This window comes from Sipha flava, unplaced genomic scaffold, assembly GCF_003268045.1.
Source record: "Sipha flava isolate LNK unplaced genomic scaffold, YSA_version1 300_pilon_pilon, whole genome shotgun sequence".
Taxonomy (NCBI): Eukaryota; Metazoa; Arthropoda; class Insecta; order Hemiptera; family Aphididae; genus Sipha; species Sipha flava.
The window spans coordinates 93,477-118,563 of record NW_020272975.1 but is presented as its reverse complement, the minus strand read 5'-3'; the positions used below and the strand labels follow the sequence as shown (position 1 = coordinate 118,563).

At 25.3% G+C, this 25,087-nt stretch overlaps 4 protein-coding genes and 1 non-coding gene across 8 annotated transcripts in view; 2 read left to right on the top strand and 3 right to left on the bottom strand.

Moving 5' to 3' along the window:
- The window catches only part of LOC112686209 (vigilin-like), a 3,283-nt gene extending 2,296 nt beyond the window's left edge, over nucleotides 1-987 (bottom strand). Inside the window, exon 1 of the mRNA XM_025558405.1 lies at nucleotides 814-987. Coding sequence (XP_025414190.1) covers nucleotides 814-987 — 174 coding nt within the window. The remainder of the gene's footprint in view (nucleotides 1-813) is intronic.
- A 6,472-nt stretch (nucleotides 988-7,459) lies between these two features.
- On the bottom strand, nucleotides 7,460-9,437 carry LOC112686213 (condensin-2 complex subunit H2-like). 4 transcript variants are annotated; one of them, XM_025558411.1, is made up of 4 exons: nucleotides 9,300-9,437; nucleotides 8,036-8,233; nucleotides 7,744-7,977; nucleotides 7,460-7,685 (listed from the first exon to the last, which is right to left on the bottom strand). In XM_025558411.1, exons 1-4 carry the CDS (start codon nucleotides 9,327-9,329, stop codon nucleotides 7,554-7,556), a joined length of 594 nt encoding a protein of 197 aa, XP_025414196.1. In that variant the 5' UTR covers nucleotides 9,330-9,437; the 3' UTR covers nucleotides 7,460-7,553. The 4 variants fall into 4 exon arrangements, with proteins under 4 accessions (XP_025414196.1, XP_025414197.1, XP_025414198.1 ...); XM_025558412.1 differs by having other exon boundaries at nucleotides 9,321-9,436; XM_025558413.1 differs by having other exon boundaries at nucleotides 7,463-7,685; nucleotides 8,036-8,208; nucleotides 9,300-9,430.
- Nucleotides 9,438-15,663: 6,226 nt separating this feature from the next.
- Nucleotides 15,664-23,618, bottom strand: LOC112686212 (ADP-ribose pyrophosphatase, mitochondrial). The gene is made up of 2 exons (XM_025558410.1): nucleotides 23,099-23,618; nucleotides 15,664-16,918 (listed from the first exon to the last, which is right to left on the bottom strand). Exon 2 carries the CDS (start codon nucleotides 16,909-16,911, stop codon nucleotides 16,051-16,053), a length of 861 nt encoding a protein of 286 aa, XP_025414195.1. The 5' UTR covers nucleotides 16,912-16,918; nucleotides 23,099-23,618; the 3' UTR covers nucleotides 15,664-16,050.
- LOC112686211 (trimethyllysine dioxygenase, mitochondrial) lies at nucleotides 20,314-22,934 on the top strand. The gene is made up of 6 exons (XM_025558409.1): nucleotides 20,314-20,772; nucleotides 20,867-20,988; nucleotides 21,074-21,282; nucleotides 21,995-22,170; nucleotides 22,308-22,538; nucleotides 22,598-22,934. The coding sequence occupies exons 1-6, from the start codon at nucleotides 20,702-20,704 to the stop codon at nucleotides 22,857-22,859; spliced, it is 1,071 nt and encodes a 356-aa protein (XP_025414194.1). The 5' UTR covers nucleotides 20,314-20,701; the 3' UTR covers nucleotides 22,860-22,934.
- A 1,161-nt stretch (nucleotides 23,619-24,779) lies between the features above and the next one.
- Nucleotides 24,780-24,898, top strand: LOC112686225. Its single transcript, XR_003148874.1, has one exon. It is a non-coding gene; the product is annotated as a 5S ribosomal RNA (ribosomal RNA).
- The last annotated feature ends 189 nt before the right edge of the window (nucleotides 24,899-25,087 follow it).

Here is a 25,087-nt window from a genome sequence, read left to right as displayed (position 1 = left end):
GGGGGGGGGGGGGTCCAGACCCGGAGTCCACCCCCCTGGTTGCGCCACTGCTTTGATGTAACTGTTTCAGAATTAATTTCCTTTGCGTTTAACACAGTGTGAAGGATGAAGGGTCACCATTATTTCCGGTATGGTGATGGTAATAGTTAACATTGTGACCATAGCTATATCATTTCAGACACTGAGGTGAATCACTAAGTCTTATTGGGTAATTCAACTTAAACTTTTGTGTGCAACATTGATGATTCATTAAGAATTTTTTTATCATTTGTATTTGGATTAATTGCAACAAAGAACAGCGGAAGCGTATGGCCATTTTGAATGACATTCTTAATTCTTTTGCGGGTATCTAATTCCAATAGGGCATCTGATATATTTAGTGACCTGATGTTTTTATATTGATAGTAAACAATAGATTCTTTGGTTATATTATGAACGTCACAAGAGGTGTCGAGTTTGATTTCTTTGTCCACTTCGCTTGAAAAGACAGCGAAACGATTATACGAAACTAATGGTTTAGTGCTTTTCCCCGTATGGATAGGAGAATTAGACTATGATAGCAGCGACCGTTTGGGTTTGGTAGTAAGCGGAGATGGTATGTTGTCCATCTTGAAAGTGAATTCGTATAAATATAATACCGTGAATTGAACTAACTAACTTAACTTAAATAAACTAATAAAGTAACTTAACTAAAATTGCGGTAACGGAACGGTCAAATTATAATCGCACTGACATACGACCATGTTACAAGTCAATATCAGACTGATCGTTCTAATACTTAATAATTGCTATTAAAATGGCATGATAAATTACTTCGTTCACCGTTGAAGACTTAACATTATTCCGTTTTTTAAATGGTACAGTCCCAATTGCATTCGATGTCTTCGGAACTGGCAGAGCTGGAAATACAATATCGTAGCCATTGCCATTATTTTTAGCATCTCCTGAACTAGGTTGGCCAGACAACATTGACACATTCTTCATCATTGTGATTGTTGTACTGAACAGGTGCTGAATTACTTTCCTAAAACAAAATCTGAAAACTCTAAAATCAAAATGCGAATGAATAAAAAAATTTAATTCGTTCGAATTCGATATCAATGTTCAACCAGTATTATGCTTCAGAAAGTGATTTGATACGTCATATAAATCAACTAAATGTTCTTCTATGACTATAAACAACTAACAAACTAAATCACCAATAGTTACAAATATGCAAAATATAACTTTATATCGACTAATAACGACTAATAATGCAATGTTTTTAAATTTGTATTATCAAACGATAATCGATTGAAAAAATAAAATTTTCATATTTCGTGGCCTGTAGTTTTGCTTGCAATATATATCATGCAAGAATATGCATAGTAATACGCAAGTGCATGTCCACATATAGACATAAGACCTCTTAATACATGTGAATTCACGTGTCACGTGTAAAATCCAAAATAAGAACGTATAACCTTAACTTAATACTGTACTAATAATATTTTATTATAACTTTAAACGCATAACGTAAAATTACAAATTTTCATCATTATAAAAATGGACATATATTTGGATAAACACGTATTCACGTGTACACGTGAATTCCGTGACACGTGTTTTAAGATCTCTAATCACATATACCTATGCTTGTATATTTTTAGTCTTGTATGTATTTAAATATTGTTTAGTTTCAAAAGTGATCTGATCGCGTGTAGAAGTGCTGTTTTTTTAAATTTATAACGAGACTGTTAAATGGATCAAACAAAATAGGAGTACTTATTGTTTGCGATATGCTTCGTAAAGAAATCTTAGAAAAGAAACAAGAAGCTTTTAAAAAAATGATTATGGGTTCGACAATGGATTAGTAGAAGAAATAGTGTTGGCAAATCAGTTTGTTTTGAATTAAGAAATCACATTGATCACGTGGTTCACTATACGTGTTCGGGAATAAACTGGCCTAAAATTACCTAATTGCATTCAACTTCTGTCCGACATGTTGAATTTCATGCAAGTTTGAGCTTGCATTACGTATTATAAACGTTTAAATTTGTTCAATTTTGTTCTTGCACGAGTAAAAATATGCATGCGGGAAAAAGCATACAAGAAATTTCAATAGTGTGAACCCGGTATAATGCTTTATTTTTAACTTTTTAAATTCACATACGTATTGAGTAAATTAGGCTTCCTCAAATTTTTATAAACACTGTACCCCTTTTTATCAATTAACTTTTTTGAATACCCCTTATTAGTTAGAAAAACTAAAATAAATATAAAAAAAATTAAAAACTTATAAAATTACGTTTTTATTTCATTAAAACATAATACACAAAACATTTTAAAAACAAAAATAGCTTACTTTCAAAAAAAAATAGTCAGAAGGGTTAGCTTGTTTTTGATGGCACAATTGATCAATATTGGGTTCTAATTTAGTTTAGTACAATCTTAAATCATCTTCAACATTTAACTTGTTTCTATATCATTTCTATATTTGCAATAGTCTGCCCCCCCCCAAATGACGCTCCTGATTGGATATTATAGTTAATAGTAACAATAACATGACTTTATAGAAATCTGAAATAGTGTTTTACTTTACGTCTTGACTTACTCTTGAGTCTTTACTCTCTATTAATACACTTTTCAAAAACGTTTTAATTTAAAATCTTGAATTTTCTTATTTTCATATAAAATATAAATTATAATTTTAATTTGAAATTGAAATTTTTAATATTAAGAATAATTAATTATAACTTAAGTGTACCTATTCCTGTATTCAGTGTATTGAATATTCATTGTAACTATTATAAATTAGGTATAAGATATAAGAATATATAAATAAAAAAAAAAAAAAATATATCAAAACATGTTAAACAAAAACGAAAAAATTAAAAATGTTTTCCATCCCTGATTAATATTAACAACAGCACTTTAAATGTTGATTGGATAATAAAGTTTTTTTATCAATCATTAATATTATGAAAAGTTTTATAAATAGATATTAGCATAATATATTATAGTTCGTGCTAATATTTATGATAAGATTAAATAATGGACGGTGTTAAAGATAATTAAATATAAATAAACATAAAAAATATGAATAAATACGTTATGCCTAGTAGTTTTCAGTATAAGCACTTGTTTATTTTAAGTATGAAAATGAGTTTACTAATAAAACAAAAATTAATTTTTTAGTTTCAGTAATAGTTTAATTTTAAACTTAGTACTGAAATAACCATCGGCGTCACTAAAGTCCAAATTTTGAGGTAGCAAAGTTTATTTTTAGAAAATTAAAAAATAAATTTTTAAAGGTTTAGCATGATAACTGGCTTACTTAAATGGCTAACTCTTCTTCATAAATCTTGGTATGACGTGTAGTGTCATATTGTCCGTATTGGACTTATCACAAAATATAATTATTTTGGATACAATCACAATAATAGATTTAGTTATATATATATATACTAAATTTAGTTAGTTATTTTATATTTAGTTCGTACAAAATTGAATGATAAACTTCGAATATATTTTTAAAATCTACAACTTTTTTTGGAGTAGCAAAAAGTTACCCTTGCTACCCCACAAACATTTCTGGGTTAGTGAAGATACCCCTCGATAACTTTTAGTGACACCTATGGAAATAACTACCCGAATCCACGGCTATATATCATAAACGTAATACTTTGTTGTGATTGTAGTATGGGTAGGTTAGATAAAACATTTTATAAGCTATTCATAACACAAAATGATTATATATTTTAGTTAAAAAATGTCAGTCATATATCATAATTTCATATTTTGAAATGATAGAAGAAAATTCTATCCCTCATTTGATTTAAATGCACACTATTAGATCCTAATTATTGCCGCACGACCGCATTAGTTGAAGTATCAATAAAATCAGTGGCCAAGAAAATAATTTTTTTTTTTTTTTGAAACTTTTATTAATAAATCAATTATATATTTGACTCGTGTGCATTGTATAAAATTATAAAACGCGAATACGAGGTATTGCCAGGGTCGCATTTAAGGGGAGCACCCCGGGCATCAAAATTTTGTGGTCGGAAATTTGATCACTTGTGAACTATTAATCTTCTAAAATTATTTTGAAATTATTATTTTTTTGTTTTTAATAACAGTATCAGAAATTAATATTAATGTAATAAATTTATTAATATATATTATTAATATATTTATAGCAATATAGCTCTATAAATATCAGCGATCCAGAATATTATTAATATAGGTACCTAATATTAGTTCCCAAATTTGTTGTGATAGTGTTAATAAAGTTGTTATTTAATAATTTAAATTTAAATTATTTAAATTTTAGTTAGTTAATTTTATTTATTTTAAATTTAAATTTAATAATACGGCGTACTATGTTATCACGTGCCTACTATACAAAAATAGCATTGATTTTAGAATATCTAAAAGGTTCATGAGGATATATCTCTTATATTTTCTGTGGGTAGGCCTAGACTAGGCCGTAGTAAAGGTGAGTCGACTGAGGCATTTGCCTCGGGTGCTAAACTTTGTTAAATTTTTTAAATTAAAATATTGTTCTACCAATATAGTACTTAGGGAGCATTCAAAAATGTCCTACTTAAAAAAATATATTTAACTATTCAATTACCTACATAATTATATTATAAGTTTAATTTATGTACTATGTTCAGTATCTTTTGCATTTGAAAATTATTCTTCTACAGTTATTATTGTGATTTCATATTAAATATTGTACGAAAACATTGTACGTCGTAACGGAAGTGAATTATCGTTATGCAATCAGTGTATTAGTATCTATGGCATATGCGATAAACATTTATTTTGGTAAATCTCAGCCGAAGGCGATAGTCCCATTACTCGACAGCCAAAACACGCTATACACGAACACACTATTACATTAAACACATATATTATATTTTTACTGCCAATCAGTCTGCATTTCTGTAATTATCACTCACTCTGCACTTATTCAAATATCGTATTCTGTTCGACTGCAACTCTAATGTCTCAATTATTCAACTATAACAGTAGAAGTATTAAGTAGTACAACACTACGCCTCAGTACGACACGACACAATCGGACTAACCAAACATTCATTTTGTAAGTTGGTAAGTAGTTGTTTATTTTGAACTTAAAAATGTAATGAACTATTATAATAATAATACTTAATATAGTTAATACGAATAATAATAGGTATCGCCGTATCGATAATCGCCGCCACCAACCGGCTTACACACTCGTCGCACATGTACAACACATTATTCGTTACTTATATTGTTTTATTTTTTTATTATATAATAATTATAGCAATGTAGCATACTGTCATCTGTGAGTTATATAATATTATTTAGCTTATGTACCATGTACGTTATATTCATTGGGCGTGAATTGCATAGGCGCCATTAGGGGGTGCTTGGGGGTGTAATAGTACCCCAGGCTCTAATTTAGCACCCCCAGTTAAAAAATTAATAATTGAAAAATTGTGTGAAAAAATAAACTATGGGCCAGGAGGGACTTCGGATTTATCTATTTTGTCGATAGAAAATTAAGTGGCTGGAGAAATTAATTTTGAAGATGTCATCGATGAATTTGCGGCAATCAAATCAAGAAAAGTCAAATTATGAGATTTATTTTTTTGTGTGTCAATAAAAATAAATTTTAAAATAAATACTTGTTGTTTATTACATGCTCTTCTAATAAACAAATATATATAATAGCTTAACATTTTAAAAATGATGATTTTTTTTTTGATGGAAGGGGGCGCATATACTCAAACTTGCCTCAGGCGTCAAATGAGCTTATTACGGCTCTGGGTCTAGTGATGAGCAAATATTCGGTAAATATAATTTCAAATAAAACCGATAATTTGGGTAAATTTATTTTTAATGCTAAAACTAATCCATGGATATCACAATACTTTTTTATGATTGTTTCCCGACTTTTTCATGTTTTTTCGAGGCTGATGATTAGAGTACATAAATTGTATTTATAAAGTTTTTGTTAATTTTATTCACTTTGAAACCAATACTACTTTTAATGGGGAAACAAATAAATTTATAAACTAACTAAAACGCTTCAAATTTTAAAATTAAATTTATTTAATAAAAAGGATTATGTTTGACAGTAAAAAAAAATATTTACCCAAATTTTTGGTAGGTAAATACCCAAAATATTTACCTACCCGTTGGGTATTTATCCATGGCACATCAGTAGGTTAGGCGCCAATATTTTTTTTGCGCCGGGACACAAAATGCCTAATTACGGCACTGGGAATTGCGAACATTGTGAACAAGACATTTGTGAATAACGCATATATTATAGACCTATGATTAGAATTAGGGATCATAACTTAAAGCTCTACAAAATTTATTATAAGCGCTATATGATCGAAAAAATATTCATACAAGTGCTAAAATATGCAAACAAAATTAATATTATGTATAATAGATATTTCCCTCATTAAAAAAACTAGTCATAATCACTCGCGTTGCTATGATATAAATAAATATATAACTTATATCATGTAAAGAAAAATTAGTGAATTAATTACAAATATAAATAATTAATACTACTAAACCTAACTAGGTACTTATTATTTTAAAGAAAAAAATGTTTTAAAGGTTACGGAATTGAAAGACTTAAAACAGCAAAATAGCATTTATATTTGGAAATATGCAAAAATAAGCAACATAAAATTTCGTATTTAGCTTCTTAGTTATCTGAAACAAATTTCTAGTTCACATAGATATCTCTAGAACCGCTTGAAAAAAATATGCAAATGCTAGAAGTTATGAGCCTTGGTGATATTACTAGCAGAGATCAACGTGTTAATAAACGAATACCTAAAATAGTTTTGATATTATAAGTCGTAATATTCGTTATAAAAATGAAATCCACATTTTAATAAAAATTATTTTGGACATCAGTTAGGGTAAACGTGGTGTCCCCCCGTTCCAGTGAAAAAATTTAGTAGTGGTATGCGAAAAAAATTAAAAATATTAGAGGAGCCCCCAAACTCCTCAACCACCAGCTCAGGTTCTAAATAAATCAAGTTTTGTATTTTTGACATAACCCTTTTTCTTTTGCGTTCCTCAGATTGAAAAATGCTACCCTAGAAGATTTTCTTTGAATAAGAATAAAGTAGGACCTAATGATAAGGAACATTAAAAATTTCACTAAGATACATATGTCAAATTATTTTATTAAATATATGAGTATTTTTATTATTACATTAGATGTATTATTGTATTACACGTTAATTATCAATGTTTTTCATTTGTAAGTCAAAAATTAGAAATCAATATATGAAAATAAAAAATAACTATATGTAGTAATAGATTATGTAGCTATATGACTTACTACTGACCGATACATTTTATTTTATCATGTAATGAATACATTAATTTTAATCTATTTTTATATATATTTTTGCAAATCAAGAAAAAAAAATTCATTATTCAAACATTTACACTAAAATATATATATATTTATAAAAAAAAAAAGGTCAGTAGAAGTATTTCCAGAAGATGGTATTATTATGAGTTTTCACAGATTATTATAATCACTTTGGTTCTTGGTTCACTTGATTACCAATATTAACTTGAAGTTCTTCATGATGCCTTTCTTTTTTCAAAAGTTCTATTATCATTTCACCATCACTTGATTTTGTTAACTTCAAGTTATAAGTATTAGTCTAAAATAACATGTTATGATCAATTTTAACGAAACAATAAATATAAGTCATTAACTACCATCATTAAAGTAGATAAAAAGTATCGAGAAACTTCTACTTGCGCTGATCCTCCAACCAGTTCAATCAATTCCTTAAATGTTTTCTGTTCACCTATTGACTTAAAGCAATTTAACAATCTTGTTCCATATTCGTGTATATCAAATTCAGTTCTCTTTTCTTCTTCTTCTAAAATCGGTCGAAGGTTTTCATGCCATTGTTGAACTCGTTTCAACATTAGACCTTGTTCATTAATCTAAAAGAATAGTAAACAGTCATATATTGAATTAGTGCTGTGTTAAATATTAACTTACAATATCCTGTTGATTTTGTTTGTATCTCTCCATATCATTTTGAATATCCTGATATGATAGGAAATCTCCTTGGTTAGCTTCTTCAATTTGTTCATCGATTATATCCATAGCAACATTTTCATCAAAACCATCATAGGAAGTTGGACTGTTAAAACCTCTAAATCCAAGTTCATCTACATAAACCAATACATACATAACCTATAAATATTTTAAACCATAATTTGCTACGCGCAGTGGTGCATTTAAGGGGGGGGGGCAAAAGGGGCAAATGCCTTGGGCGGCAAAATATTATAACTTTTATTATTGATGTGTTTATGATTTTTTTAATTTTCACACCTTTTTCGGTATTGTTTAGTATTTTAAAAAATATTGTTGAGCATCAAATAAGAAATTAAAAAAATTATACTATACCTGGTCACCTAGGTGACAGTGAAATAGCAAAATAGGTATATTACATTTATTATTCGATAAGATATTATATTTTCGTTCAATGTTTATAATAAAGACTCGGTTACACAGAACGCGGTATTCACTTTAATGCACATTTAAAAAGTTTACAAAAGGAGTAAAATTGTACCTAAAAGTGTTCAATGTATGTTAGCATTTATTAAAGGGAATAGTTTAGTTGAAGTATATCTTTATATTGATATTGCTCTAAGGATGCTACTATGTATGTACATCTTCAAGTAATTGTTCAACGGAAAAATCATTTACTAGATTAAAAATGGTCAAAACTTATTTAAGATCAAAAACTAGAGAAAATCGTCTTAATTAATTAACAACCCTCAACATTGAAGCTGATTTAACGAAAACTATTCATTTCAATGATATTATTGAACATTTTTCTTCTCAAAAGTCAAGAAAAAAATTATAAGCTATCGATTATTTTATTATATATAATTAATAATAAATATAATATATTTAATCTAATAAAAAACCATGTATTGTTAATCATTGTGCATATAATATTTATAAATTCCGTTTTCTATATTTAATATATATATATATATTTTTTAAGAAAAGAATATTCACTGAAAAAAAAAATAGGTTAACGTTAGGCTATGTATTACCAATGATTTTATAATATACAATATATTTTCTATATATAAATAAAAATCTAATGCTGTTTGTAAGTCTCGCTAAAACTCGAGAACGGCTGGACCGATTTAGCTTATTTTGGTCTTAAATTATTTGTGAATTCCAGAGAAGGTTTAAAAGGTTAGGAAACCTAAAATAATAATAAAACCTCAATAATAATAGTTACCAAAGGATCAATCACGATTACCTCACGCATATACTATTCAACTTTACACCACCATAGAGACAACAGCATATATCATAAACAATCATAGTTAAAATAAAATAAAATCAATGGTATTACTATAAAATTATCTAATATCGCAAAACAGCTGATATAAACAAATTTTTTTATTGCTTAACTGAATTTATTTATATATATATTTTTTTTTAATAAGGAGGAAGGGCGGAAAAATTATTTTGCCCCCGGGCGCGTATGTATTAAAAGCGCTACTGGCTACACGAAAACAGGGATATACTAATTTCACATTGGAGGTAGACCTTAGGTGAATAATTATTTCCTCATAAATATAAGTCCACATATTATCATATGATTTTATCAATATTAAAGGTCAATCATTTTAAATAGTAAGAAAAATGTTTAAACCAACATACCACCATTTTTTAATTTCATTTCCATTTCTTCATCATGATCTAGTAAAAAAAATATATTATAGGTAATTATTTTTATTATAATATTAAGTCTAATAAAAATATTATAATTATGAACTTACAGTCAAATTTTTTTTTGTCTGCTTCTAAAACACCATAAATATTATAGTAAGTATAGAATATATTATATATTATACAATATAATTTAATATAATTAGAAATTTACCTATGATTTGTTTCAACTTCATTTTAGCAGCCTCTGATTTTTGAAGTGATTGAATTAAATGAATTTTTTGTCTAAAAGCCGAATTTACAGGTAAACCCATTTTCAGTATCATTAACTCACACCTCAATTCTCCAACTGTATAAGTTGGTAACCATATTGCTGTATTATCCTATTAATGTTTTATAATTAAACAAGATATTATTATTATTACTTACTTGACATTTTGTAATACAATTAGAAAAAACAGTTATGATTTTATATTATTTACAGAAAATATTATTAATATTAATTTTAACTATAAGCAGTTTTTGAATATATATTGTACTGGCATTTATAACATAAATCTAATTTAAAATGTATGAAATAACTAAGTTATAACAGATAAGTTATTTGAAAATCTGTAGAAAGTAATATTTTTTATTCTTACAAAACTTATTCACAATTAAAAAAACTTATTAAAATGTGCATAAATACTATAATATTTTAATATATACTATATCTAAATTTTTAATTCTTTGTTATTAATAAGGAAGACAATATCTCTAAATTAAAATTAATTTTATTTCTAATAAATGAATAAGATAAGTCCCAAAGAAAAAAAATATATAAATAAAAATACTGTCGTAGACTAATTGCTCACTCTTAGGTCAGAGTAACAAAATAAAATTATTAGAAAATTGTATCTTATTCTTACTTCTTTTTTAGATTTAAATTTGGCTTTGCCAATAGGTTTTTCTATTACAGTATCCTTTGTTTTATCAGAAGTATGATTAGCTTCAGACCACACGTTATTTAGATCATCTTTAGAAGGAATTTGACTCACATTCAATATATTTACTGGACTGTGAAATAATAGACATAAAAATTGCAATATAAAGAGTTTTAATACAATTATTTTTTATTTACTTTGGTAACATTGCATTGGCAACACAAACTTCATCATTAACCATTTGATTAAAAATGTCTTGATTGGGAGAATCAGGATATATGTCATCAGAAACGCCTACATCATCTACCTCCATTACATTGGTCGGTAACTAAATATAAAAAAATATTTATTTAAAAGTGTTATGCTAAATTTAAAATATATTAAAATATACTGGATCATTGCATTCTCGGTATTTAATTGTAGTTGCACTTTCCTTATTAGTAGGACAATCAAATTCCTCATTTACAGCCAAATCACAATTTAAGGGATAACTTAACCTAAGAATATAAAATTTAATTACAAAATGAAATAAATTATTTTAATAAAATAATCTAACAAGAAGTCATATTTTTTCCCTATGGTTTCTCCATTTCCAACATAAATATAAGGCATTATTTTATTGTATTTATTTTCAACTTTAATGTTGGCATTGAGTACAATTCTCGGTATATTCAGCTTTTTAGTTAAATTAACAGATCTGCAGTCAAAATAGTTTTCTGGAATAAACATTTAAAAAATTAAAATTATTAAAAAAATGTATTATTTATAATAAGTAGGCAGTCATTTGTGTACTTACGAGGTTCTTCAAATTGAACTGGTATGAGATCAAAAGTAGGATAAAATTTGACTTTTTTTTCTTTGTGTTTCTTTGTGTTACCTTCCATGTTTTCGTTTTCATCATTTTCATTATTTTGGTTAATTCGGCTATTACAAACAATTTTTGGATTATTTTATCATTTTTAACAGACTTCAAAATTCAATGTAAAATTTAAAAAGAAAATTGTAAAACTACTTATAAATTATCTAAAATACAATTGACTTTACCTACTATATGAATATATAAGTACCTAATAATTTCGTAATTGTTTTAGTCAAGCAAATTAAAAAAAAAAAAAAAAAAAAAATTGGATATAAATAAAACCTAAGGACTTCAATTTGATTTTTAATAATAACAACTAATTATAATTATAATATGAATATAATGCTAATTAAAAAATATCAAAATTATGATTCAGATTTTTATAGTTAAAATTTTAAACAAAATGAAAATATAGTGTAAGTGAAATCCATAAGAATATTTGTTTAATTCAAAAAATGTAATTGCATTATCCAATTTTGTCAATGTTTAATACTCTAATACTCTTAACATTTTATTGCAACTGTTGAATATACTATTTTAACTAATAACAAAAGAAAACTGGTGAAGAATTTTACTTTCAATTTTCAAGTCTTCAGTAATAAAATTAAATGTTTTTGAATTTTAAACTAAAATGATATGAACTATCATAATTTTAGTGAAATTTTGTCAACATTCAAATAATAAAATGTTAAATGTTAATAACTAAGTTATATCTATATATTTTTTATATCATGACATTATCAAGTAAAATCAACTAATGTAGTAACCTATAATGACTTGAAGTATTTAAATCAAAACTAATAATGGAAGCAAGCCAATTAAAAATTTAAGAGATTGAAAATGTTAAGTGTCTTTAAATGGTACAAAAAAATAACCTTTTTGCTCTAGAAAATATAAATAAAAGTATATAAAAAAATGTCAAGCCTCCATGATTATTTTTTGAGATATGATAAAATTGTTATTTCTTATTAGTTTTTCTGAATTATTTTAAAAACTGAAGAAAAGTTAATAAATTCTCACAAGAGCACAAAACTAAACAATATGTTCTATTAGAAAATAAAAGAATATATAGTGGAATATATAGGTGAATATATAGGAATATAATGAATACAAGGCATCCATTTTATAACCTTAATGTTTGAGTTAATAAAAGTTAATATAATTAAAAAAAACAATTAGTATTTTTAAGAAATAAATTATGTTTGAAAAGTAAACAATATAGAATATTTATGAATATAATACAGAATTATACCTGGGAAAAGATTGTAAGAATATAGAAAGAATTAAGCTAAGAATAATAAATGCTTTACTTACTATGATCGAAATTTTCCAATTAAACTCATCATAACATCAACATATTGATCAACTCTTTTTTGATATATAAGTATAACATTTTGAATCATTAATGCAGCTTCAACAAAGACGGGAGAGCCACCATTAGAAGTTTCTCTCAAATGATTTAAATATGAATCTAATTCCTAAATAAATTATTAGAGAAAAACAATTTTCCATGGTTATAGAACGTATAATTTTACTATATTCTATATATAATTACTTTTAGAAGATCATATTGAAGAGGTTCACAATTGTTTTTTTTTGTAATTTGTTCAACTGGGCGTAATAGATTTTTAAATGCTTCATCAAAATCACTGTCATCTTGATAATTATGTAAAGATGAATCTGCTGTAAAAATGTAATTTTTTTATTTAATAATAACCTCATTATTTATTAAAATAACATATTTAATATTTCTTAGAGGTACCATCCGATTCTTTTATTTTTTTAATTGGAATTGGTTCTGCATTTTTTGATTTCATTTCTCTTTTCTTAAGAATACAATCTGAAGGATCAGTCATTTTATAAGCATATAAACACCGAATCTGAAACATTTCATTATAAAAATCAGTAAATATTAAATAATAATATTTCAAATGAAAATAATATTTTTCTTAATATCCATTACAGTGATATTACATTCAATTTAACTGTATATCATATTTTAAATACTGTAAATACTGTAGTTATAGTCAATATATCTGATACAATAATCATTTCCTATACACTTACATTAGCTATAATTTTATTATCAATTATGATACTTTGACATTTTCATAACAGCTTGTAAAGAATAGCTATTTTGTAATTTCACAGAAATAAAAATATTAAGTTCAGTTATTTTTCCCGGACATGTATGGTATTTAAAATACAAATTTGATTATATTCAGTGTTTAATATAACCATCTTTTATTTAACTGTACAAAATTAAAAAAATTCATATTAATGGAGATAATTTCACGAAAATATCAGTGGGTTCCTTTGTATATTTATAATTTTATAAAAATTAACAACCTAAACCATTGCAAGACTTCATATTTTTTGTAATATAGACCATATTTACATGTATCAGAATATAAAAATATTAATTCAGTGTAATTAAAGTTACTATTCAAATTAAATTTGGAAAATCATTGAAAATAAATAACAATATATTTATTTATATATGAATTTACAAGTATTAATCATTTACTAAATCTTAATTTAATTTTTATTATTATATTATAATACAGGAGTCGGCAACCCGCGAAGCAATTTTTTATAGTCCGCACAAAGGTGGTTCATTTTTGTTCAATAAATTGTTCATACAATTTTCAATACTATTCAATTCTTTTTTCTTTATAAATAAAATTATTATCTAATCGGAGTCGAAGATAATGATGACTACTCAGTCATAGGATAAATTAAATATACTTATATATATTTAAAAATTAAATTTTTAAATATATTTATTAATTTATGTATTTAATACATATGTATCTAATATATTCAATCTAAGGTTACAGTTACTTTGCGTTTGTAGCAATTAGTATTACACCGCGATTACGCCCGTACGTGTGACTGTTTGCGTTTGTAATAGTTTAATTTTACAAGTAAATCCAAACATTATAACGACTAAAAAAAGAAAAATTTGAGATAAACATCGTTTTTTTAATAATTCTTGGGTTGAATTATACTTTTTCGTTAAAAACAAATGTAAGCCATTATGTTTAATTTGTCAAAAAATTAATTTTTTTCTTAATAGCAATTTTTTTCCAGTAACATTAGTATTTTTTGCACTAATATTTCTATGTAAAATAATCAAATATAATAGCAATATAATTATTAGTAAATATCATATGTAAAAATTGTTTTTTAATGTGGCCCTTAATAAACATTTGAAAAAAAAATATGACCCGCGTGGTTCAAAAGGTTACCGACACCTGTTATAATATATTTAATTTAGTGAGTAAACTGTACACAGTGATGTGTAAGTGATATGAAAGATGATATTAAATTGTACACATTAAACATTTAAGTTCTTGTTAATATTTATAATATAATTAGAACCACCTGTAGTGAAATTTGGTTGTCGATACCTATCACTTTGCTCAAGTATATCTTATAATATTTTTTTTTCCACCTAGTATCAACACTGGCAATAATATGCTTTTTCAATTAAGAGAAATGTAAAATATTGCATTATAGAGAGTTGTGAAATTCAGATTTAAGTTTTAAGTAATTCTAATCATGAAACATTTCTAAACTAAGCACAAAGTATTTTAAATATACAACACAGCCATTTTACAAAATATATATTAATTTATTGATAACATTTAGTTGATTTGTGTTATAATTGTAAACTGAACAATAAACTAACAAATACTTAACCTGATTATATAATCCAAATAAGGATTTAACCAGTTACTTTGTTTTAAAACATAGATACATGAGATATGATTATAAAACCAAATTATAGAGTAGAGGTGGCCAAACTTTTTTCGGCCATGATCTACTAAAAATATACTTCACCTTTGAAGATCGAATTTCTTGGAAATTTTTTTTATAAACCAGAATAAAAGATAAAAACTAGTCAGATAAAATTTATCGACAATTTGTTCATAACCACTATTAATTTTCGTACACGTGGCCTAAAAATAAATTCTAATATGATCGACTCTGAAATCGTCCGTGATCAACCGTTTGGCCGCCCCTGCTATAGAGTATAGATATAGAATACAAATAGTAAATATAATACAATGTTATAAAATAAAATAAAAACAATAAACGTTTTACATCTTTAATAAATAAATAAGTTTATAATCTGGATTCAACTATCAAAACTATAATAATAATATTTAATATATAAACTACATACATATAATCAACGGAATGTTTGCTATCAAAAATAGTGATTACAAAGTGCACTTACAAGATATTTGAAGAAATCTAAATGTATCTTCAATTTGATTTAGCATTACTAAAAGATTACAAATGTGTTATTTACAAATATATATTTTAGCATTTTAATGAAAGATAAGGCAAGTCTTACTCTGTGAAAATTGAATCAAGGTTGTTAAATACATACCAAAGCATTATACTGTTCGAGTTTATAATTATTAAACCTTATAAAAAAATTATCATTAATAATTGTAATTGATAATTTATACGTAAAGAAATTATACAAAATACTTAAAAAACATAAATTATATTTTAAATTACCAATGACATTTGAGTATTTTAGCAATATTCTCCAAAAATAATAAATGATTGGCATATAAATTTAATTTCCTATCTAAATCTACCCACTTAACTCCAACAGCATCATCTCCAGCATGAAGTTTTAACATCCCAACATGTACTCCTTTATCGTCATGAAAAAGAGTTGCAACAGTTTCCATCCAAGCATTATCTGTATTTCTAGGGTCATCCACATATCCACGAAAAACTTCAATACCTTCTGTGAAAACTTCTTCTATCTCTTTTTTTATTTTTATTGTATCTTCTTCAGATTTTCCTAGCAAATCCATTGCTTCTTCCATAAATTCTCTTTTCAAAGTAGTTGAAACTACTTCTCCAATATCAACCATACCACCAGGTAATGCCCATTCACCTGAATCCTTTCTTTGAATAGCAACAAATTGAAGAATAGGTTTATTACTCATTGTATGAAATACTTGTTTATTTTCATATTTTTTCCAACGAGTAACAATTGGATCGGCAGCATGATTTGGACCCCAGCGTCCTAGAACTCCTCGACCAATAAGACCAGTTCGGCCACAAGGATTCAGAGGAAACCCATTTTGTATATTATATTTTCCAGTAAAACTAATTCTATTAACATTACCATCAACACAATTCCAATTGGGTTTAAATTCTAATGCATATATATCTTGATCAGCCCACAATTGACCAATAACAGATGTTGAAGTAAATATTGGTGGATTATACATGGAATACAAGGAATGCCAATTCACTTTATCATCTGGTACATGAAATCGAACAATCTTTCCATCTGTTCCAGGATAAGCGCTGTTTCTACACTTATAGTGACACATGATTCTGTTGAGGATTTTCATAAATTTTCTAGGAACAATAAAAGCATATGGTTTGATTTGGAATTATGTATACATTTTCCAAAATCAACTGTCACAAAAAAGAAGTTAGAAAAATTAACTGCAAACATGAATCTAATACAATTTAAGCAACAATATTATTAAATAAAGAAAATAAATCGTACTAACTATAATAGTAGATTATTTTTCTTACAATTAATAAATAATAATAAAAATGAATGTTTCTAGATATTTAATAAATACCAAAAGTAAATAATTTGAAAAAACATGTACTATAATTTCAAACTAAAAATAAGGTTGCATACTTAGTATATTTAATCAAATTTTAACCTTCAACCATCATCTTATATTCACATATATGAAATTTTTATTAAAATTAAATCAATATTTAAAGTTATTAGATGTCAATTTAAGCCATAATCATTATTCATAAATGGTAAATATGATAATGGTTAAAACTAGTGATGGAACTAATATAATGGAATAATCGAATGATTCGATTATTTGAAATAATCGAATGATTATAATAATTCAAATAATGGTACCAGACATATTTATTAAAAAAAAAAATTAATTTAATTATTTGAAAATTTGCGTGTTTTACTCATTGCCCATTGGGTACTAAATTAAGAAGTCAACAATCCTTCAGTATTGTATTATTCTTCATTTTATTTTTAATCATTGGTATAATTCCCGGTATCGCTAATCGCTACACTAATTGGTTTAATATGCATAAATATTTGGATTGAAAATGCATTTCACTTTCATGCTTATAGATATTAATTTGATCATTTGTACTAATAATTCGATTATTTTGTTTTTGACTACTAATCATTCGATTATTCCATTTTTTGATTTCGTGTGCTAATAATTTGATTATTTGGTTTTCGACTACTAATCATTCGATTTTTTAATTTCGTTTACTAATCATTCGATTATTCCCATCACTAGTTAAAACCATAAGACTATTTCATAGGTTAGGTTATTTATTACCATTGATTTGATATTACTAAATTATAAAATAATATATGGAGTCCTAAAATGTAAAAGAGTATAAGTGACATTTGGACAACTTTTCAGGAACACAAAAATGTATTCAAAATTTAATATCTAATAAAATATATTTAAATCATAATACTGAATTAGTTAAAAAGAAACTCAATAATTAAGCAAATGTTGCTTCACATTAATATCGTTAAAAATCTAAAATTACTTTTAATATCGCTTACACTTCTCACTAATTACGCTTGTTACTCAATAATTTTTCAAGTTACTTACCCTATACAATTTTGTTTATTTTTTAATATTATTCAATCAATAAATTGTAAAACATGTATAATATTAATCAAGCATTCTTTGCTTATTTAATTTAACAGTATAATTCAAATACAAAATATTTGAACATAACTTGGTTGAAAAATATTATTTATAAATATTGATTTTTTGTTTTCTAATTATTCATTTAAAATGTAAAAGTATTATAAGCCGGGCTCATAACTTCTAGCATTTACATATATTTTTTTTAAGAGGTCCTAAAAATACCTAAGTCAGCTATACATTTATTTTAGATAACTAAGAACTATAAACTAAGTAACCGGTCGATCGCGATACCCTTTTGCATTTTCTTGAATTTTTTTTTCAGAAAACAAATAAAATATATATATATTTAATTTATGTATCTTTGTATATCCCACGATTATATAAATTAGATTTAGGAAAAGACAATTAATAACTATGACAAAACGCATGACACATGTACATATAATATATTTTTTGTCAACCTTTTTCTTTCTTTTAGTCGATCGCAAGTCTATTAAAGTTTGCCACCCCTGTACTATATAAAGAAGATACTGCTTTGCGATTTATGATAGACAATTTGATCGGATTACCCATGTTCACAAGTTTATCGGATGTCCGGACTATCGAAGCTCTACTGTATGATAGCTACTACACCGCTCCTACTTTAACTCGTCCTTCACTCCGACCCGTTTTAAACACATTGTAACTGATGGTGGTAATTATCGTATCATTCGATTATTTAAAAACCATTCGAATGATAAAATAATCCAATGAAAATACATAAAAAATTACTATCAAAATAATCTTGAATAATTATAATTTTATAAACTATAAGTCAGTATTCAGAACTCAGAAGCAATATTAATATTAATTATAATATAGTTTGTTGTATTGAAAAGGAATTTCAGTGTTTCACATTATTAATATTTAGAATATAGATTATCAATTGAATATTTATATATATTAATTAATATTTCAGTTAATATTAATTAATTTTATTGAGTTCAAGCAATTATAATCGTAATGCATTCGAATGATGTAATGAAGTTACATGTTACATGTAATGAATGATGTAATTTAGTAATGAAGTTACTAACTGTACTGTTAATACATCAAATTCTCGATGAAAAAATAAAATAATATTTGATGAGGTATATTTATTTCCAATAATTCAAATATTTTTAAAATATAACCAAGTAAATACAATTATTATCGACTAAATGTGATTATTTTCTGTATTATATGAAAATATACCCAAAAATAGCACTATAAACCCTAAATTATCAAAATAGTAATAAAAACTGTAAATATGCCAAAAAGAGCAAAATTAAATTTTGTGTATGATATCCAAGTAGTGTGAAATATATTTGTATCTTACTTAATGGATGTTCTAGGATGAACCAAGAAAAATATGCATTTGCAAGAACTTCCGAGTCCTAGTTAATAGCAATATTAATTATCAAATTATCTTTATTTGGAGTAAGCACTAAACATTTGATTATTCTTATCGCTAATTATAATGATCAAAGTCGAATTCATTGTTGAAATATTACAGAAAACACTTTATAAGTTATAATCAATATTTTAACACGCACATGTAGTGTGTAAAATATAAGAAAACATTTAAATTACTCAAAATAATTAATAGTGGTTTAAACGTAAGAAAAAAAAAATTTATGTTAATAATAAATATGAAAATGAAGTACAATTAACATTAACAATTAGATACTTTGATAAAGATATATTTATTGGCTAATAATTGGTATGTAAATATAATAATGTATACCAATCCGATATCCATTATATTATAACGGATATAGGATTAGTATAATTCAATGTTCTTAACCTTTTTTTAAGCTGCCGATCTCCTTTAGAAGAGAAATATTATTCAATGCCCCCTAAAAAAATGGTATGCTTGAAAATAATATATTAAAGATAATAAATTTAACAATAATTACAGATAATCAAACATATACACCTAGTTGATAGATATTTATATTATACTACCTTAAATATATTTTATAGATAAATAGATGAAATTATATTGTTTGAGAACAATTACATACAATAGATAAATCATAGCTCAGAGCTTGGCAGAATATCTGTATTTCAGATTTTTTTTTTCTTCAGTTTTAAGTTTTTATTTAAATATAATATATATTATGCACAACACCACTCTAATGCCCAAGACTTAATCAGCGTTCCCCTACTATACAAAACAAGTTCACCGCCCCCTCAAAATCTCTTCGTTGCCCAATGGGTAATATTTCCAACATTGAGAACCACTGGTATAATTAAATGTAAATACATAACAAACCAATAATTAACTTATTTGAAACATTTAGATTTCATAGTGATATATAAAAAGTTTAGTTGTATTATTTTTTTGAATGCCTTCCTACATATTTATAGGAATAGAGATAACTATTACAAAAATAATATTCATTTCGACTTAAGCCTTAAACTAGATAGTTGATACTAAATAATATATAAAATGACAGTTCAATTAAAAATTGGAAATAGAAATATTTCAATCAACGTAATATGGTTACGGGATAATTGCAGGTAAATATATAAATATATATATTATAAAAATTGAATTATATTTGTGTCAAAATACAAGTTATCTTTTTATCTATATACTTAAATTTATATACAGGTGTACAGAATGTTATGATCATCAAAATAAAAATAAAAAAACAACAATTCAACAATTTTTAGAAAAAATGAATGTTAAAATTCAAGATTATATACAAGACGATAATAATATAAACATCAAATGTAAGATATTTTATTCCCATAAGTTTTCTCTATAAAATATCTAGATAAATTTTATAACATTACAATACAATTTTTGGTACCTAAGGGTCTGATGGTCATAAATCTACTTATTGTACTGAATGGGTCATCGATATGTGGACTGGAAAAAAAATACAGATTAAACCATATAGTTGTACTGGTGAAGAACTTGAAAAATTACCAGCAAAAATTTCTTATAATGATCTAACTGAAAAGGAAGGTCAAAAAAAATTAATAAAATCAATTATAAAATATGGAATTGGAATTATAAAAGATGTAAGTATATAATTTAAATATATTTTCAATAAGTTTAACACAGAATGGATAAGCAAATATATTTATTTTACATCAATAAATTTAAGTTGACATCTGTCACTAAATTATATCATAAGAGAATAACAGACATTTATTATATTAAGTATTATAAAATGCGTACATTTTTCATTTAATAACTTTTAGTACAACAAATATTAAACAATTGAATGAAAATAAATGTAGTTCATCTACACTATTATAAATACAATTGTAATAGACATAAATAAGAGACATGCTATCAATAGAAAAAACTAATAAATCCACAAACATTAAAAATTATGTACATTTCGTAAAATAGTAATACTTAGTAAATCAATTAAAAACACCAAGATTTTAAAATAAAAAACCCAAATATTTAAAAATATATACATATATAAATCACAATATTTAAAATAGATCAATACCAAAATAAAATTAAACTAAATAGAAGAAGTTTTTTATTTTTAATTTTTAGTGAAAAAATTAAAATAATTGTCATTTATAAAGATCTAAATTACCTAATGGCTAAAAGTAAAAACTATGACATCCAATATAATGTAATGGAAGGAACACTGAATAACATTAAAATGTTAATAGCTTTAAAATTTCAGAAAGCTTATGTAATCGTCCATTGTCTGACTATAGCATTAATATGTATAATAAAATTTAAATAATGAACAATTGATATACATAGGTAGAACCAACTTTGGAAGCAACAGAAAAACTAGTTAGATTTATAGCACAACCACAACAAACTATATATGGTACAATGTGGACAGTAGGATCTAATGAAATTCATCAGGATCCAGCATATTCAAATTGTCCATTGATTGTACATAATGATACTACATATTTCAGTGAAAGTACAGGGTAAGAATCTAAAAAATTTACCTTTATTTTTAATTTTTTGTATAGTTATTATTACAATTTTTTTACTAAAAACAACTAAATTACAAACTTCAATTTTTAATTACATGAATAGTTTATGACTAGATTTTGTATTTTAGTTTACAAGTATTTCATATGCTAAAAAGGGACATTAATGGCAAAGGAGGTTTAAGTACTACAGTTGATGGGTTTAAAGTAGCAGAAATATTAAGACAAGAAAATCCATTGCATTTCAAAAATTTAACTGAAATTGAAATAGAAACGGAATATATGGAGCCAGGTCAATATTTAAAATGGACTGGACCTGTTATAAAAATCAATCATAATACTAATGAAATTACCCAAATAAGGTAAATTATTAATACAACAATATTTATATGATACAACATATTTTAATTAAAATTATTAGATTCAATATATATGATCGCAGTCCGCAACCATCAGATAGGATGAATGAGTTTTATGAAAGTTATGCTCACTTTGTTGAAATATTAAAAAGGAAAGAATTATATTGGAACCATAGTTTGCAACCAGGAACAGTTGTGATTTATAACAACTGGAGGATTTTACACGGTAGAACATCTTTTACAGGAGAACGAATTTTTGGGGGTTGTTATATATCAATGTCAGAATTTTTAAGTAAAGCTAGAGTACTACAACTTATATCATAAATGTCAACATTGTATTTAGAAGACATAGAGTAGAAAATATTTTAGAGAATAAATGTGGTAAAAACGTTTCGATAATGCATTTATATACTCTTGCTATAGTTTAGATTAGACTAAATATATATAATTAGTTACATATATATATATCAAAAATCGATTTTTAAATTACGAAAATTTAAAAATTGTTATTCAAAATAAATATATATTGTAAAAAAAAATGAATAAAAACAAAATATAGTTACTTGTAGTCAATTTATTAATTGATTTATTGGAATTCAAACTTTTCAACTGCCAATCAGTATAAGTTGCAGTACAGATAACAATGACTATTCAATCTGAATAGTTCAGCTTTTTAAGTAAAAAAAACTATGGGCAGTACGAACAATCAAATAGTAGTTGCTTAAAATATCACACTATCACACTATTCACCATTTGTTAAATAATAATATGTAAAACTGCGATAAGGAAACTGAGTTGTATCCATATATATCTATGGTTTTTAAGCTTTTAATTTAAAACGGAACATATTACAAACGCGCAGTGTAAATAAATGACCGAACACAATCGTCACCAACGATCGATTATAAATTTATATCACATATCACGGAGAACGGTTTACAATTTGACCCAGAAAGTGGACGACACCACGCTCTTGTTGTGTTCATATTGTGTAGCAGCTGTGATTACTCTCCCCGTTGATAATGAATATGAGTTTTTGGCGGGAACGGAATTCATTTAACGCATCATGTCAGTACTACTCATGGTTCCAATTACGAATAGTTTTAATATAAATAAAATAACACAAGATTATGTTAGGTTAGGTTTTTAAATGAATACATACAGATGTTAAAATACGGTATTTTATTTATATTTTGTATAATACCGTATTATGCCGGTATTATATCAGTATTATATTGTATAGAATCTTGCAGTACCTTAAATTATAAGGAATTTAACAAAGGCTATCACCCCATTGTTAATGATGATATATAAATTATTTTAAAATTAAATAATTGAAAAAAATGACTAAAAAGTTAAAAAAAATTAAAGAAACACATAATACAAGAATTATTCACCAAATTCACCAAATTAATATTAAGTCAAGCTATCGATTTGCAATTATGTTATAGGTAACATACGTATGTATTTTCTACATAAAAATGCATATTTTTAAATAGGAATAAAGATAAAACTATACTTAACACTTTTATAATTATATACTATCTCATTTTACCTATACATTAATAATATTTGAATGTTATAATAGTACAATAAATTGATTTTAGTAATTTTTAACATCTGAATTCTAAATTAATACGATTACAATAATATTGAATATTTTTAATTTTTATAATAATACTGTATTTTATTGAAGATCCATCTTATAAGTACAACTAAAAAATTAATAGTTGAGCTACTAAAAACAATTAAAAATAACGCTTTCATTTTTTTTATACTGTCTGTATAAAATAATTTGATACCATGTGTATAATACCTTGTATAATACAGTTTTATACCACTGTATAATACAAACTCACATCACTATTAATAAATAAACAAATGGTTTATAAGTATTCTATTATACAAATACAACAAAAGTTAAACTAAGTAAAAATTAAAAAAATCATTTATAAAATCATCGAACATTAGAAATAAATAAAAACAAAATAGGTAAAAGGAAAAAAACAATGGAAATAATATGGAGTGTAAAAAAAACGACATAAATAAGTGTAGATATTGCAAATTAAAATAAAAAAATCAAGTAAATAAAATATTTGTTATTAGTTGTATTAATGTTTTGTAAATGTCACCAGATCAAGTAACATCATAGATAAATTATGAATAGAAAATCCATACGATATGTTAATTTTAAAATGTAAACGATGATCAATAATAAATAACTCTGTACTCATCATAACCATCGCCAACGACCATACCACGTTGAATACACCAGTTCTCGTCCGATCACTGAAGTTAAGCAACGTCGGGCGTAGTTAGTACTTGGATGGGTGACCGCTTGGGAACACTACGTGCCGTTGGCATCCTTTATTTTTTTCTTTTGGTTTTATAAAATTTATATATGATGCGAGAAATTTGTTTTAACTGTGTATGGTTTTTATCTTACTTCAATTTTTATTTAAAATATTTAATAAAGATAAAATATCTTTATTATAATTATTATTACCACTATCAATTGGGTTCAATTTTATTGTAGCACTAGACAATATTGA